At 40.6% G+C, this 18,655-nt stretch overlaps 1 protein-coding gene across 4 annotated transcripts in view; it reads left to right on the top strand.

The window, feature by feature from the left end:
• LOC125458520 (eukaryotic peptide chain release factor subunit 1) overlaps window positions 1-18,655 on the top strand; it is an 81,767-nt gene that overhangs the window by 40,901 nt on the left and 22,211 nt on the right. For all 4 annotated transcript variants that reach the window (XM_059650769.1, XM_048543861.2, XM_048543859.2 and 1 more), the window contains 3 exons: window positions 7,339-7,514; window positions 10,589-10,728; window positions 12,365-12,503. In XM_059650769.1, coding sequence (XP_059506752.1) covers window positions 7,339-7,514; window positions 10,589-10,728; window positions 12,365-12,503 — 455 coding nt within the window. The remainder of the gene's footprint in view (window positions 1-7,338; window positions 7,515-10,588; window positions 10,729-12,364; window positions 12,504-18,655) is intronic.

Here is an 18,655-nt window from a genome sequence, read left to right as displayed (position 1 = left end):
TTCGGTCCGCCTCCCCCCCCCCCCTCCCTATTTATTCCAGAGCCCTCACCTCATCCCCCTCTCTGATGAAGGGTCTAGGCCCGAAATGTCAGCTTTTGTGCTCCTGAGATGCTGCTGGGCCTGCTGTGTTCATCCACCCTCACATTTTATTATCTTGGATTCTCCAGCATCTGCAGTTCCCATTATCACACGCTTTAGAAAGGGAGTTTCAGGAATAGTGATATAGCTGCCCGTCAGAATGACATGAACGGTCATTGTGTGGTGATGTTTCTATGCTTCTGTTGACCCTCAAATGATAGACAACGTGTGTTTGGAACGTACTGTTGATGTAACTTGAGCGAGTTACTGCATTGCATCTTGTCACTGATGGATACTGCTGCTTCTCTGCATCTTTGGTGAAGGAAATGAGTGTTGATGTTGGCATATGGGCTGTGTTTTCTCCTAGGTGATGTTGAGTTGTTTGAGTGTTTGAGCTGCATGCATGCAGGCAAGGGGAAAATGTTCCATTACACTGATGACTTGTGACTTTAAATAGTGAATGGACAGTGGAGAGTAAGTTATGTTGCTTCTCATAGGTTGTCATGTTTCCAACCAGTTCTTGTAGCCGTATTATTTATGTTGCTTGTCCAGTTTGTTTTCTGTTGAATTATTATCCTTGGATGTTGGGGATTTGGTGATAGTGATGGCGTTGAATGTCAAGGTGGCTGGGTTCAGCCACTTGGAGAGGATGATGAATATTGTCCATGGGCACAGGCTGCTTTATTATCTGAGAAATGGAACACACCATCATCAACGGATGCCTTCACTCCTGATACTAGGATGGAGGGAAAATTCTATTGATGAAACAATGTGTCTGGATACAGGACATTAACCCTGTGAAACTGCAGTGAAATCCCAGCTGAGATGATTGATTTTGAACAATCTTACAGTCTGTCTTTTGTGCGAGATATAACACCAGCTGTTGGATAGGAATTGATTCCTGTCATCTTGAAATTTGTTAGGGTTCATTGGTGCTATACTCTTGTGAAATGCTGAAGTCACTTTTGGATTACTCTGGAATGCAGCTGTTTTGTGCTTGTTCGATTCAATGTTAGAATGGGATTGGGAAATGAGTGATCTGTTAGAACCCAAGTTAAAGTCTTCAGGATGTTAACAGGACAGGGAAGATGACAAAACTATTTCTACTGGTTGGAGGTGCTCACATTGCAAAGGATGGTAGAGGTATTGCACTCTCTTCTACAAATGATAGTTGCTGCTTGATCTGTTATTAATTTTAAATCTGAGATTTTTTAAGTAAAGGTGGTGAGGGACATTGGCCAAAGGCAGGTTTGCGGAGTTAGGCCACAGGTCAGCTGTGATCTTGTGGAACGGTGGAACAGGCTGTAGGGACTGAAATGCTTGCACTTCTTCCTATGTTTCTAATTCTGGATGAGTCGTTAGTTGCTAAGCAAATGCTGCTTGTTAGTACTAAGTGATCACGCACTGTGTCACTGTGCAGATGATAAAGTAGACGGATAGGACTGTAATTGGCTGCATTAAATGTGACCTCCTTTGACAACCTGATGGACTGAGTTTATTGAATATACCCCCTGCATGATGCTGGTTAAGTTTTAGTACATGAATTGAGGTAGTTTTTGTGAAATTCAGTGTTGAGAATTGTTCTAGTACCGTAAGACTACTTAAAACAGTAATTTATTGGAAGCCATGTAAAATAAACAGTTGATAGCACCAAGATTGTAATTGAGGTGGCAGGGAGGGAAATCGATGAAGCCTATCTGGTGAGGATACTCCCACATGCTGTTACATAGTGAAGCACAAGACTTGACCCAGTAATGATGCAGTAATAGCAATTTATTTCCAAGCTAGGATGATGAGATTTGGAGGGGAATGTGCAGATAATTGGTGTTTTCATGTACCTATTGCCCTTGACCTTCCAGATGGTAAATATATCTTGAGAGGTCAGCAATCACTTCACTGTTGAACGAGTCTGTGGAACGTTTTGCTGATTCTGCACAAGTCCAAATGTTAACCAAGCAGTCCCTTCGTGGTTGACTGGGCTTGGTGTGGCATTGTCGTAGCTGATCCTTGCTCAATGCAGGATGATTAGTTGAGTTTATTTTTTTTGTAGCATTTGAGTACAAACAAATAGTCTGTTGTGCCATTTCACAGTGCAGTTAATAGTTAATGACAAAATTATGGATCTAGAGATCCTCAATTACCAGACTGGGTAGGGCCTGCAGATTTCCACCTGTGAAGAACCCAGTGAACTTTTACAACAATGCAGTAGTTTCATGATTGTCATTGACAACACGACTTTTTATTTTAGTTCCCAAAATTATTTATAAGCAGTTGAATTTAAATTCCGTGATTCCCCTGATGATTTTGAATTCAAGTTTCCGGATTATTTATGCCCCTTAGCCCCCAAACCTCCACTCTTATTAGAGCTTGTGAAACATTATTTGCACTGGGTCACATTGGGCCCAAAGCCAAATGTACTCTGGGTGCAGTTGTCAGCTTTTTTGGGTCTAGTTTCAAGTGTATAGTGCAACTGTGAGTTCTTGACATTGCTGGCTTGTATGAATTTTTTCCTTGAGTGCCAAGATGTTTGGAAAATGGCAATTTCAATTTATCAAAAACTTAGGCTGCTGTCCAGTATGAGTAGGAGAAAAATCTGACATTAATGAGAGCTCACCCAACGACAAAATTGTTATAAAAGCAAAATACTGTGCAGGCTGGAAATCTGAGACAGACAGGATGCTGGAGAAACTGAGGTATGGCTGTATCTGTTGAGTGAGGAAAAAGAGTTAATGTTTTAAGTCTGGTATGACTCTTCTGAAGAAGGATCCTACTGGATTTGAAAAGTTAATTTTGTTTCTCTGTCCACAGTTGCTGCTAGACCTATTGAATGGGCCTACGTAATGGTCCTTGTGGGGACTTAACTACATCTGTTAAACAAGTATAATATGTTTTTGCTGTTCACTTTTTAGAAGCTGCAGATATTCCAGAAATTGGCCTTCAAGATTTTACATCTTTTCAGACGAGTGTGGTCTAAAGTTATGTACTCTGAAATCTTACTACGATATGGAGCAGATTGTTAAATGGGCTGTCATTTTCACACTACGTTTGGGATATAATTTGACTTTCTGAGATGGGTTGGGATAGGACACCGTTGCAGGGCTTCTTAACTTTATTGTATTTCGTTCTTGGTGACTGTTCAATATTGTAGGGCAATGGGTTCTGGCTTGGTTGTGCTGACCTCATTGTGTCCTGGGGTCATGTACGATGAGGATGTGACTTAGTTATGCTGGAGTCTATGTTAGTCCATGGTACTGAGAAATGTTGCTTTTAAGTTCCCATGCTGCATTGGTTCATTAAATTAAAGAGTTCAGTTTATTGTAGGTATAGTTTTACGCTGAGAATACTAGTGCAGAAAGCACTGAAACCCTCCTAATCAGGGTCACAGTAGAAAGGCATTTAAATAACATCATTAGCTGATTTTTGTCGTTCAACCATTTGTTTGATTTAAGGCTCCATATTGCCTATTTCTTTAAGTTTTTGAGTGACACATTTGACCTGATTTGATTTCACTTGCTCCCTGTTGCTCTCGCTCTTTGTCTCGCGTCCGGTGCATGGGCAGATAGTCCCTATGATTATTTACTCAAGTGATTGCTTTCGATTTTGGAGTCCAGAAAATGCGTTGGCTATTTTATGGTGTTAAGTATGACCAATAAGTGCTGGCCTAGTGACTGGTACCAATATTCCGAGGAAAAAAGAAACAAATGTCTGCCGAAATTATTGGTAATGTTGAAGACGAGCTGTTTGTTTTACTTCACTCCCCTTGCTAGCTCTACCTAATTGCAGTCATCAGATTTCTACCCCCTTTCTTAAAAACAGTGATCAATATGTTCAAGAATGAATCAGTGAAATTCTGTTCTGTACATGGTTTCATTGGTTAAAAAACAGACACAGTTGAAGAGATTCATACAATTACTTTAAATTTGATGAAATGTTGCCAAAGACTGCTAACTTGCAGTTTTTGAATGTGTTCAGTTCAGCCTATGACTCCAGAAATTTGAAATGAGAGATTCTCAGCTCGCTGGTTGTTTTCTGACCATGATGTCAGATAGTTGATAGTCTTGGCATCCCCTTATGTTTGAAGACCAGCTGATCACTAAAGCTTCATGACAGCACAGTGTTTGAGTACGTGTGTTTTTAAAACAAACAGCTATTTGCTTTGTTTGCTATGCGTCTTCTGTGTCACACTGTGGTAGGGTACAGTTCTGTAATTTTTTTTGCAAAGAATAGAACTGGATTTGAACCCTGAATCTTCCGAAGAATTCAGTTGTTCAGACTTTTTTTTTGTACTGACACATTGTTAACAGGTAGAAAGATTTCATAATTTTTAAGTTTTCTCTCAGAGCTTCCCACCTTGCTTGATAGGTACTTCTGTTGTGAAAATAACTTCACTTTCTAAAATTCAGCGTCCGTAGGAATGGTTTGCCTTTGCCTGTTGATTTCACTAGGTGTTTTCTTATAACTTGTCCTCAGAGGCTGTTCTTCAGATCAGTCTGACCAGTAACTAGTGATAGGATATTCAATTACTGTCAGTGTCACAAGAGTTTGATCACTAAAATCCTGAATGTCGGTCAATATTACAAGGTGACAATTTGGATACTGTGTATCGTATGTAATGGATATTGACCTAGTGGATTCAGTGCAGATTCAAGTGTCAATAAAAGTTTTTTTTTTAAAAGTCTTGAAAATTTGAGGTTGTTTCAGTTAGAGCAATGAAAATTAGTATCGGCTGATAGAGATATTTAACCGAAGAGGCGGAACAAATAGGTGCCAAAAGACTGGTGTGGGAGAATAAAATGACCTCTGGCTCATTTGGAACTGGCATCAATTCTGGAGAAAGTTGGATTTATAACATTAGGTCAGCCTCTGCTTGAATTATGCTGTGGCCGGTGCTCTAGTGAGGCATGTAACTAGGAAAGTAGCAAAAGCTTAGAATTAAGTAGTGTTGGCAAGGCATCAAATTTGGTAAGCAGTCATAAATTTAAGAGTAGAGATTAGGTTAGAGAGGTAATAGTATGGGAAAGAGTAACATATAGTGACATAAAAGACAGTGCGCATTTAGGAGTAATTTGGATAAACCTGGATCGTACTGTAATATGAAAGGACAAAACTAGAGGCTCTGTATCTGAATGTATGTGACATCTAGATGATGAACTGGTATTATCAATATAATAAGTACTATCTGACAGCCATTACAGAGGCTAAGCTGTAGCATGTAGATTGTTTATCACTGCACAAAACTGAAAAATGGTGTTTGATTATTTTTGCAGCAAACAGGTGTTCAGCCTGTTGCGGTTGAGATTGGCATTTGATGATCATTCTGGAAAGTAGCCTACGATGTTATTCATTGGAAAAAGTTTCACTATCTCACCTCTATACCAACTGTAGTGCTCCATTGTTACAAATGTGAAGTGGAAGAGTTTGCAGAACAACAGTAGCAAAAGCACCGATTGCAAAAGCCTTTCATTTTGATTGCTCAATCATTCCCAATTTTACTTTGTTTAGGTGTCAGTTTATGAGCTGCATGTATTGAAAATGTGCTTAATCTTTGTAAATGTTAAGCTGTATGCACGTGAAAGGTCTTAAATTTATATAGCACCTTTCACAACCTCGGGGTATCTTTTAAAGTACTTTACGATAAATGGAATAATTCAGAAATTTATGAAATGGAATATGCCAGCCAATTTATAACAGTAAGATCTCGCAATAAAGCCACGTTATGAAGAAGAAATGGCACCTCATGCACCACTTTAAACATTAATCCCCTCTGCCATTGGTGTACAGTAGTAGCGCTCTGCACTACATTGGAGATGCAGTGCAGTAACTTGGCAAGTCTCCTTTCATAGCATCTTCAAACCGTGGAAGGGAAGGTCATTGGGATACTACGATCTGCAAGTTCCCCTCTTGAGCCAATTGCAATCCTGACTTGGAGCTCTGTCACATTGGGACAAAATCCTGGAATTGTCTTCCCAACTGAGCCTGTGGTATGCATACATGTGACTATTGTGGTTCATTGTAGTGGCTCACCATCACCACCACCGTCTTAAGGACAATCAGGGATAGTTAGTAAATACAGGCTGAACCTGCACTGCTCAAATCCTGTGGATGAATTTTAAAAATATATGTTTATGATGTAGTTTTTTCTGATGTCAACCAACCATGCACCATTTGGGTCCATTACCAGATTGCACTTAACATGCGCCAGTTGAATGCAAGCATTGCTATGGTGAGGTGAGCCTGTCCTCAGTTTTGCCGATACTATGTGTTTCAGTAGGGACTATGGGATTTCAGGCATGTGTGTGGGTTCTTTTGAGATTTTATTTATGAATTGTGCAAGTACTTTGTTAGCTGTCATCTGGTGACGGTCTTTGAAGAGGATGATTTTTATCCCTCTGTAGAAATTGGGAACTTCAGTGTGTGCTGGTACAGGAAGCTACTTGAGTGGTGCCGTAGGAAGGTACATTGTGAGTACTGCATTGTTGGGTAATTCGGGGCATGACAGCATGTAGTGGGAGATTGTGTCGTAGAATCAAGTGACTGACAAGTAAGAGATTTAGCCCACTTAGCTTTGCCAGTAGCTGTTTTACACAGTAAACCTCTGCAGTCAATTTTAGATCTTTTGTAGCAGGCAGATGAGTCCTTGATTTCTTCTCTTGTTGGACTGTTTCATGATGTCACCATTGGTGCAAAGTAATTGGCTGTTTGGAAAGAGCCTGGCTCCCAATTTAAGGCCAACTTGAAAGTTGCTGCTGAAGGTTTTTGTGGGCCAGGGTGTTTTCAGCAGGGAATCTTGCTGCTCAGGCTGTGCACTTTGGATTTTTGTTAACTTAACAGGGAATTTATAATGAACGTGACTTTCCACCATGCTTGCACCTCGGGACCACTTCACCACAGCTGCTACTTCACCGAATGCTTTGTAGTTTTTTTTTACTGTGACTGCTAGCCTTCTCTGTTCAAATCTGAGCTAGGGTGTGTGTCATGGAACCCTGAGGTCAGGAGGCTTACCTGATGTTGAGATCAGTAACTATGAATGAAAGCATATCTTAGCTGATACAGATTTTGTGATTTTAAAGATTTATCTAACAAGACAGAAATGTTGAGATCAATCCTTTTTAAACCTGGCTGTCATGATTTAAGCATTTACAGAACTTCATAAGTGCTTTTGCCAAGGTTCATGCCAGGGGGCCACCAACTGAGCCCCGATTATATTAAAGATTGTTTCTGTCATTTCAGTATTAGTGAATGCTTGTTCTTTTTCATTAGGAATGGCACCAGTATGATTTCGCTCATCATTCCTCCCAAAGACCAGATCTCACGAGTTGCAAAAATGTTGGCGGATGAGTTCGGTACTGCTTCAAACATTAAATCTCGAGTAAACCGTCTGTCTGTGCTGGGGGCCATTACATCTGTGCAGCAGCGTCTTAAACTGTATAATAAAGGTCAGACTGCTTGTTATCTACAGTTTCTCTTAAGGTTTAGTGGGTATTTTGTGTTGGGCTGACTGTCACATAACTTGTACAAGTTATTTAAACCTTTTGAACTTTGACACGGTGTGGAAAGTGTAATTGGCCTGATGTGTTGATCATGTACTGAGTTTCATTTAATTGACAAGAGCAATGAAATTGAAATCAGCGTTTCTAACTTGTTCAGTGAAAGATCCAAGCTAAGATCATGATTTGTTAAAGATTTAAGTTTTAACAGAGTGAGTCAAGTCAAGATGATTAAAACCAGCAAGGAAGCAGCGTATGAAAGGGAATGGCGAAAAGCAAATAAGACATTGTTTAGTGAAGAAACCAAAAATGCTACACAAGAATGAACTGTGGAGCCCATAAAAATACAACGCTCTAAGAGGCAGATTGAATCACGTGAAAAATAAGTTGGTGGATAAAGTAAATTGACCTATTTTTGTAACACACCCAAACCCCACTGTCATAAATCAGAAGACAGACTAGAGTAATTCTACAACGAACAATATCCAGAATTAGAATCATTGTATGCTGTGGGAAGATTTCTAACTACTTGTAACGATCATGCTGCAGTTGCTCATACAGATTGTTATTATCAGTTATCTCTTGACTAATATTAGTTAAGGGAAAGAAACTATTTTGAGGAAATATTTACTGTTCTTAAATGTGTGTGATTGTATCTCTTGTGAGTACCTTGCAAATGAGATCTACAAAGCATGAAGCAATATTGTGGTGCCTCTGAGACCTTAGTGCGTTCTGTGAAAATTTAATGCGTATACACCAAGTCTGTTTTTAAATGTGATTAAGTGAACGTCATGCATGCTTGAAATTTCTGTCAATTTGAATGTAGGTAAATGTCCATAGATACGCAGTTTCATAAATCAAGAGACAAGCTCCTAAATCAGAGGATTTGGTAGAAAATCATGAGTTGATTTTTTTTCTTCCCCCTGAAATGTGAAACAGAAATAGCTGATTTAATCTCTAACATGTCTTAGCCCCACAGTTTAATAGTGGTTTTACACCCATGGTTATATAAACAAACTTAAAGATTCTTGAGGTCAATGCATCCCTTTTTGAAAGCAGGAATAAAATCAAATGAAGGCTGAATTAACATGCCCAAAAGAAAAGAAACAGTTTTGTGTCATTGGAAGGAAACTTTGTACTGATTCCCTGTATTTAACATTGCTTAAAAAAAATGTTGACTGGCAACAGAAGACCCGATGGCTGGTGTGGGGGGAGGGAGGTCGAGGGTGTAGTCCTGCACAGGTGAGAAGGGGCTGAGTGTATGTCAGATCCCTGAGACTGACTGAGCCAGACATACAATCTACCTTCCCCTCCTTCTTCATTTTAAAAAAAAACGTCCACCAAAGATGCTGGGAGAGGAAATTCAAAGCTCTCAACTTTTGTGTAGTTCCAGAGCAAGTGCAACGGCAGTGTTATTCGAACCCAGTGATTAACTCGTCCTAATCTCCATTACCTTCCCTTATGACTAGGACCTGGGAGCTCTTGCTGACACTCTTTTGCTTGCTCATTCTCTGTCCCATGCTTTCACTCGTGCGCTGTCTAATCTGTCTGATTCCTAACTGAGATGGTTAAAAGGCAAAACGGGCTATGGTCAGTTTTAATGATTACTCTTTATTGCTTTTGAATTTTAAAAGTTTACAGATGCACCTTATTCCCCTCTTGTTTTGAAATTTGCTCATCAGCAATGCCCAAATATTAAAAAAAAAATTGAAACTATTATCTCCCCATGTGAAACTGTTGAGCAACTCTGTTATGAGAATGTTTTATATCAGAAAGCTACCAGGATCCAGACACTATCCTGTTCTGGTAACCAGTGTAGTTTAACGTGAATGCAGTTTCGGCATTTAAAAAGAACTCAGTGAACTTAATAAATGATTGACATTTCATTTTGTGCCCATTTGGATAGGGATACCTATTCAAAAGTATAATTGCAGGCTCCATTCTGTGCCAAACCCCACTGTCGTAAATCAGAAGACAAACTGGAGTAACTCGACAGCGAACAGTATCCAGATGTAGAATCATTGTACGCTGTGGGAAGATTTCTAACTACTCGTAACGATCATGTTGCAATTGCTCATACAGATTGTGTTATTGTATTTTTAACAAGAATGCAGTATTTAATGCCATTAACAACGATGAATGCTTTTTAGTAGAAAGTATACAAGCATTATTAGGGGTGGGGTTGGGTTGGGAAAATTTCATCTGCAGCTTTAGGATCTTGCACCTATTGCAGCAATTCTGTTAACTAGAAACCAGGTTTCTGTTAAGGCAGACAGTTACAACCTGATTTGACCCAGCCAGCAATTAAATGGAAACCACTGTGCAGTGTGCAGTCGTGACAGGGTTTGCGACTGACTTATTTTCCTTTCTACTTCCAACCTAGTGTAAAGATGGGGAGCTTGTACTTGAGCTAATAATACTGATCAGGCATTTAACAGTTGGTAATTTAGTGTTTTCTTTGAAAATGAAGCAACTTACGAGAAACCCAGATTTCACAGCAATCTTATGAGATTATGCGATAGAGGTTTATTGAGAAATCCATGGCACATGATAAAGTCACAACTTGGCTCCAGGTTCTGATAAATTTAGATTTTCTGTGAGGAATGTTTGTGCTGTTCTGTAAATACTTGGCAGAAGTACTTAATTTTACTTGTGATAGGATGGTCCGCAGGGTGACTTGAGTTTATGAATTAAAATTACAAAGATATTTTATTCGAATTGACCTTAAAACTGTGTTAGCAGCACCAGATCATTGTTATAGTTATGCTCCTTGAGAGTTGGGCAGTTCAGAGGTTGGAGTCCAATTCCCATTCTTAACACACACCCTTTAAGTATTGTTTTGCCAATATTATTTATAGTGGTAGTTTCAAGTAGAACAGATGCATTTTGTCAGTATTAGCATTTGAAGATAGACTACAGAACTATTTTTGTGATTTTTCTTTTTATTTGAACAATTAGAGATATTACTTGGGTTGGTCTGTTTACTTTAAACATTAATATTAAATCTTGCTCTCCTCTTGTAGTACCACCTAATGGTTTGGTTGTCTACTGTGGAACAATTGTAACAGAAGAAGGCAAAGAAAAGAAAGTTAACATTGATTTTGAGCCCTTCAAACCAATTAATACATCCCTATATCTCTGTGACAATAAATTTCATACAGAGGTAAGTAACCTTTGGTATGTTTACCTTGTGGTACCAGTTCTCATGGTTTATCTGCCATGTGCTGCAGTTTGTTTTTTAGCTATCCCCAGTAGCCAAGTGCAAAAGGCAACACATAACTAAGTGGTCCAGACGAGGGGATCTCTGGTTTGATTCCTAGTTTGTCCCTGAATTAGATGCTCTGGCAAGTGGGTTGCTCCAGCAAGGCTTGATTCAGGGCTAAAAAGGGCCATTTAGCCCAAGTACCTAGTGTTCCTCTTACTCGTTTCAGTTGGTTGATTTTTACCTCGTTTACCTGATTGTTCGATTGCTTCATCCCCACTTCAGCTGTTTGTGGAGTTTCTCTTGCCAGGGAATGTCTAGATTTTCTGTGAAGTAAGTAGCCTGTGCCCTTTTCTTCCTTTGGTAGAAAGAAATAATTATTTTTACATCACAACTTTCACAATGTTATATTCCCTCAAATAACTTGCAGGCATTGAAACCACTTTAATGTGACTTAACTATTGTATTGTTATGAAAGTAACAGCCTATTTGCACACAGAATCTAACAAACAGCCAAGTGATGGTGACACTTTTAGCTGTGAATGAAATGCTATCCAGAGAAGCTTGGGGGTTTAGGTGCATACATCTTTAAAATGGCATGAACAGGTGCAGAAAATAATCAAGAAAACTAATGGAATGCTGGCTTTGAAATCTGGAGGACTGGGGTACGAGTATGCAGAAATTATGCTGCAGTTATACAAAACTCTGATTAGACCCCACTTGGAGTACTGAGAGAAGATCTAGGCACCACACCTTCGGAAGGATGGATTGGCCTTGGAGGGAATACAGTGTAGGTGTACAAGAATGATCAGGGATAAGTTTTGAGGAGAGATTACATAAATTAGGCCTGTTTTCTGTTGAATTTTGAAGGTTAAGGAAGATCTGATCAAAATCTTCAAGCTCTTAACAGGATAAGACAGAGAAATAACGATGAACAATTTCTGTTGGTAGTGACCTCGAACTACGGAACGTAGTCTGAGAATTAGGGCCAGATTATTAAGGAAAGATGTTAGGAAGCACTTCTACAAAGGGTGGTAGATGTTTAGAACACACCTCCATGAACAGCAATCGATGTAGGATCAGTTGTTCGTTTTAAATGTGAGTGAGATGCATTTTTGCCAAGCAAAGGTAGAAAGGGACATTGGTCAAAGACAATTAGGCTATAGGTCAGCCAAGATCTTATTGAATACTGGCGTTCCTGTGTTCCTTTATGTAAATTAGGTTTCGAAGGGAGTGCTCCAGTTTTTTGCAATAATTTTTTTATCGTCACTTGAGAGGGCAGACAAGCTCCCTGTCTGATATGTCAGCTGAAAGAATGTACCTCCAATAGTACAACTTTCAATCAGTACTGTACTGGGTATGTAGACTCGATTTTATGCTGTATTGCTAAATGGGATTTGAACATTTCAACCAGACTGCTGAGTGACATGTGACACCACTTGTTAGATGAGACCGGAGTACTCAGACCTGGGGCAGCTTGTCTTTTTCACTTCTGGCCCCGGATGAGTAAATTATTCATAATCATTTGGGCTTTGAGCTTGTCCAGGGGATGCTGAATGTTGTAGTTGCTTTCATGGACTTGTACTTCTCTTGAAAGGCTCTGACTGCGCTACTGTCTGACGACAGCAAATTTGGGTTTATCGTAATTGATGGTACTGGAGCTTTGTTCGGTACGCTCCAGGGAAACACACGGGAGGTACTACACAAGTTCACTGTGGATCTACCAAAGAAGCACGGTAAGGAGGCAGTGATGATACCTAAAGGAGCTAGCATTAGATAGAGAGTAGCTGATTGACTCAGTATTTTTGTGTCTCTTGTGCATTTTAAGTTAACTGAATTGTTTCCTTGCCACCATTTCAGTACTGACCCCAGTGGCATTTGAATTTAACTGCGTACTGTAACCAGAGATATATTATGGTGTAGTGAACATGTGTCTCGGCTAGACCATAGAACAGTAAAGTGCCATTTGACCTTCTGGCCGCCTCTGCCAATCAATATGATCATAACTGATCATTGAGTAGAATAGCCTAATCCGTTCCTGCCCTGCATCCCTTGATCCATTTTGCCAGAAGAACTATGTCTAATTCCTTCTTGAAAACACAATGTTTTGGCCTTCACCACTTTATTTGATAGTGAATTTTACAACTCACCACTCTCCGGTGAGAAGAAATTTCTCCTCATCTCAGTCCAAAAGGGTTTACCTCCAATTCTTTACGTGTGACCTCTAGTTCTGGCATCCCCCACCATAGGAAACATGCTTCCAGCAACCAACCTGTCTAGTCCTGTTAGAATCTTACAGCTTTCTATAAGATCCATCCTCGTTCTTTTAAACTGCAGTGAATACAATCCTAATTGACTGAATTCCTCCTCATACGTCGGACTTTCCATCCCTGGAATCAATTCAATAACCCTTCGCTGCACTACCTTTATAGCAAGAACATCCCTCCTCAGAAAATGCAAAAGTGCATGCAGTATTCTGCACGTGCCTCACCAATGCCCCATATAATTGCAGCAAGACATCCTTGTGTCTGTACTTGAGCTCTGTTGCTATGAAGGCCAACGTCCAGTTTGTCGCTTTTATTGCTTGCTTCACCTGCAACCTTGCTTTCAAACACTGGTGCACGAGAGCACCCAGGTCTCTTTGAACCTTCTCTCTTAATTTACAGCCAGTCAAATATTAATCTGTCTTTCTAATTTTGCTACCAGAGTCGATAACCTCAATTTAGCTGCGTTTTACTGCATCTGCCATGTATTTGCCCACGTTTTCAGCCTGTCCAAATCACTTTGCAACATTTTGTATCCTCCTCACAGTTCACCCTTCCACCCAGCTTTGTGTCATCTGCAAATTTTGAGATATTACATTTAGTTCCCTCATCTTCATTAATGTCTATTGTGTTTAGCTGGGATTCTAGAACTGATGCCTGCAGTACTACTAGTCACTGGCTGCCATTCATATAACGATCCTAATGTTTCTTCCTGTCTGCTAACCAATTTTCTATCTATGTCAATGCACTACCCCCAACCCCATGCGCTGCACTACCCCCAACCCCATGCGCTTTAATTTTACTCATTAATCTGTTATATCAGACTTTGTTGAAAGCCTTCCATATAAACTAAATCCACTTGCTCCTGACTCTACTAGTTACATCCTTGAAGAATTTGTCAAGCATGATTTCCCTCCCCTTTTTGTTTAGTAAATCCATGGTGACTGTGTCTGATTCTACCACTATTTTCTAAAGTGCTGTGCTATAAAATCCTTGATAATAGACTCTCGTATCTTCCCCACTACCGATGTCAGAGTCTCTGGTCAATAATTCTCTGTTTTCGCTCTGCCTCCCTTTTTTAAGTAGTTGGGCTATATTAGCTACCCTTCAGTCTAAGAACAGTTCCAGAGTTGAAAGGTGACCACCAATGCAGCCACTATTTCTAGGGCCACTCCTAAGTACTCTGGAATGCAAATTATCATGGCAATGGGGATTTATCAGCCTGCAATCCCATCGGTTTCTCCATTACCACTTCTCTGCTAATACAGACTTGCTACAGTTCCTTCCTCTCACTAAACTCAGTATTCTCCATAATTTCTGGTATGTTATTTGTATCCTCCTTTGTGACGACCCAAGCAAGGTATGAATTTAGTTGGACGCCCTGTTTTCATTCCTCATTATAAATTCCCCAGTTTTCTCATTGAAAGGGGTGTACATCAGCATTCACCAGTCTTTTTCTCATCCCATTTCTAACTTTTACAGTCAACTGTTCTGTTCCTGTAAACTTAGCGCTCAAACCCTGTTTTGCCCTTCTTAATCAATCCCTTGGTTTTCCTTTGACTTTTAAACTGTTCTCAATCCTCAGGTCTTTTTGTTTTTTCTTGCCAATTTTTATGCCTATTCTGGCATCCCTTGTAAGCCATAGTTTGGTACTGCCCCCTTCAAGCTCTTGCATCAGACAGGAATAAACAACTCTTGTCATTAACCCATTTGCTTTTTGAATGCTAGCCATTGCCTATCCACTGTCATTCCTTTCAGTAACATTTTCTAATCCATCATAGCCAACTCTCATATCATACCATTCTAGTTGCCCAAAAGATTCAGGACAATAGTCTTGGAAACAACTACCATACACTCAGTCTTGATGATGAATTCTGTTATGTTATGGTTGCTTATCCCCAAGGGGTCTCCTACATTTACTTTGCCAATTATTCCTTTGTCATTGCAAAATATCATAAGATGGCCTGTTGTCTTATTATTTCCTTAATGGCTAATCTGGCCTAACAGTCTAGGGATCATAAAATATGGTCTTATCAGCCATTGAGCCCATCAGCCATGCCCTGCCATTAGATCGTGGCTGATATGCTTTTCAACCCTATTCTCCTGCCTTCTCCATGTAACCCTTGATTCCCTTCCTAGTCAAAAACCTATCTAGTTCTGTCTTAAAATCATTCAATAACTTTGCCGCATAGGGCTGCGATGGCCACGAGTATCACAGATTCTCTGCTAAGGAATTCCTCCTCCTCTCAGTTCCAAAGAATCTACCTTTCACTCTGAGGCTGTGGCCACCATAGCTGGTGGAATTTAAATTCAATAAATAAATCTGGAATTACAAAGTTAGTCTTGATAATGGGGACTGTGACCTGACAACCATCGTTAATTATCATAAAATCCAATCTGATTCCTTAATGTCCATGAGGAAGAGAAATTTCCAGTTCTTATCTGGTCAGCTTTGCAGTCCTTATCTGCTCAGCCTTGCATGTCACTCCATACTCACAGCAGTGTAATGACTCTTAACTGCCCTCTGAAATGGCAAGCCCCTCAGTTCAGGGGAAATTAGGAATCAACAACAAATGCTGGCTTTGCCAGTAATGATCACATTCTAGAGAAAGGGTGAAGCAATGCAGCCAAACCCAAACGCCATCTCCCATTGGCTTGCATTCAGTTTGCAACTGAAGTCATTAGGTGAACATCCAGAAGAATTTTCCTCCACTCAGTTTATCTGAGATTTCTGATATCAAAATGAAGCAACTTTATTCAGATTAGCTAACCAAATACAATAGGACCAAAGCTTGAATGAACAATACTTTATGCATAGTGTGTTGTTTATTAAACTGGTTAATGTATCTGAAACTATCACTGAATATTCCTTAAGTCTCTTTATGGAAGGTCCAAATAGGTGGAACTGGCCTAATTCTGAGGCAGGGTCCTCGACCCGAAACACCAATTCTGATTTCTGTCCTCAGATGCTGCCAGACCTACTGAACTTTTTCAGGAATTTCTGTTTTTGTTTCTGATTTAGAGCATCCACTTTTTTTGATTTGAGCTGATTTAAATCTTTCTTAGCTCCATAATCACTGACATTTACTGTTTCTGTACTTTGCCTGACATTTGTGTGTCAATACATGGGTTGGTATTGTAAATTGAATGTATTAATACAGAACCATTTCTTGTTTGTTTATTATGTGATAGAGGAAGATCACTTGTTTTACATGAGACCCAACAGCCACTTCACAAAGCCTGGGGATTTACTCCTTTTTTTTATTACAGCTGGTTTGTTGAGTGGGAACTTTGTGGTTTGAAATGGGCTGCTATTAGCCCGTATATTTTTTAAACGAAAGTACCAAGATGGATTGCCTTTGGTATGTACTGTGAGGTGCCAGACAATGAATGGGAACTGGGCTTTTGGAACTACGTTGTGTTTCTTTTAAAAAAAAGTGCCGTGAAATCTTTGGGCACTGCAGTTAGGGGTTTTGCTGTGAATTTGTGCCTTTGTTTGTATTTTTATTGAGAAACAGATTGACATCCAGTCGTCTTTTGTTATTGCTTTGCTTCTGTATTTTAATGTAATGCCGGCAATGCAAGAAATTATTTTTTAAATGTTCGTAGGAAACATGATTAGAGGTGCGCAGAAGATGCATGGTTACTGGCTTGGGGTGAATGTTAGGTGAAGGTTTGGTCTAACTCAGTTTCTGTGTTATGGAGCAGGGAGTTAACTAGTAAATAGGCCAGCAATGGTGGTTAAGTTTACAACTTGGCTTCTAGATTCAGCAATTCTGTGTTGCTGCATATTTTAACTTGCTTGTTAGATAATGGTTACTAAATGTTGTTTCTCCCCCTCCACCCCCATGGGTGTGGTGTATATGACCTCTACACAAGGTCAACTGAAATTACTTCTGTCAATTTGTAAATTCTCGATTTGGTGTGGAGATGGTTGGTCACAGTACACATTAGATACTCAACTGACTAAGTAAATCAATGACACTTTATCACGAAAGAATAAGGAAGGAGAAACTGAGAAATTATTGGTGTTTTGGAGCTGGTCATTGAAAACCAGCATGGATTTGTGAAGAGAATGTTGAATAAACAAAACTGAATTTCTTGAAGGTAAAAAAAATGGCAGATAAAGGATTGATGATTAATGCGCTGTTCAGAAGGCATTCAAGAACAATGCAAATACTATTGGAGGCAGTCTGTTGGCTTGCATTGGGAATTTGTTAGGAAGGATGCTAAAATTCAGGATAGTTGATAATACTAGAGATAATGGGAACTGCAGATGCTGGAGAATCCAAACGCCCTCGACCACGTCTCCCGTATTTCCCGCAACATGTCCCTCACACCCCGCCCCCGCCACAACCGCCCAAAGAGGATCCCCCTCGTTCTCTCACACCACCCCACCAACCTCCGGATACAACGCATCATCCTCCGACACTTCCGCCATCTACAATCCGACCCCACCACCCAAGACATTTTTCCATCCCCACCCCTGTCTGCTTTCCGGAGAGACCACTCTCTCCGTGACTCCCTTGTTCGCTCCACACTGCCCTCCAACCCCACCACACCCGGCACCTTCCCCTGCAACCGCAGGAAATGCTACACTTGCCCCCACACCTCACCCCTATCCCAGGCCCCAAGATGACATTCCACATTAAGCAGAGGTTCACCTGCACATCTGCCAATGTGGTATACTGCATCCACTGTACACTGTGGCTTCCTCTACATTAGGGAAACCAAGTGGAGGCTTGGAGACCACTTTGCAGAACACCTCCGCTCAGTTCGCAACAAACTACTGCATCTCCCAGTCGCAAACCTTTTCCACTCCCCCTCCCATTCTTTAGATGACATGTCCATCATGGGCCTCCTGCAGTGCCACAATGATGCCACCCGAAGGTTGCAGGAACAGCAATTCATATTCCGCCTGGGAACCCTGCAGCCTAATGGTATCAATGTGGACTTCACCAGTTTCAAAATCTCCCCTTCCCCAACTGCATCCCTAAACCAGCCCAGTTCGTCCCCTCCCCCCACTGCACCACACAACCAGCCCAGCTCTTCCCCTTCACCCACTGCATCCCAAAACCAGTCCAACCTGTCTCTGCCTCCCTAACCTGTTCGTCCTCTCACCCATCCCTTCCTCCCACCCCAAGCCGCACCCCCATCTCCCTACTAACCTCATCCCACCTCCTTGACCTGTCCGTCTTCCCTGGACTGACCTATCCCCTCCCTACCTCCCCACCTATACTCTCTCCACCTATCTTCTTTTCTCTCCATCTTCGGTCCGCCTCCCCCTCTCTCCCTATTTATTCCAGAACCCTCACCCCATCCCCCTCTCTGATGAAGGGTCTAGGTCCGAAACATCAGCTTTCGTGCTCCTGAGATGCTGCTTGGCCTGCTGTGTTCATCCAGCCTCACATTTTGTTGTGTTAGTTGATAATACTGATTGGTAGGGTGTAATTAATGGTGAATGGTATATATGTTTGCTAGAGAAGTATGTTAGATGGTTTAGATGAGAGCTGGATGTTGTCATTGAGTGGACAGAATTGGGTTAGAAATGTTAGGTCATCTGTTTTCCAATTCAAGTCTAGAATATTTTCTAAATGAGAAGAAGTGGGAACTGGTAGTGATTT

The sequence above is a fragment of the Stegostoma tigrinum genome, chromosome 13 (genome assembly GCF_030684315.1).
Source record: "Stegostoma tigrinum isolate sSteTig4 chromosome 13, sSteTig4.hap1, whole genome shotgun sequence".
Lineage (NCBI taxonomy): Eukaryota > Metazoa > Chordata > Chondrichthyes > Orectolobiformes > Stegostomatidae > Stegostoma > Stegostoma tigrinum.
Note: the sequence above shows the minus strand (reverse complement) of the source record. Positions and strands in the feature narration are given on the sequence as shown.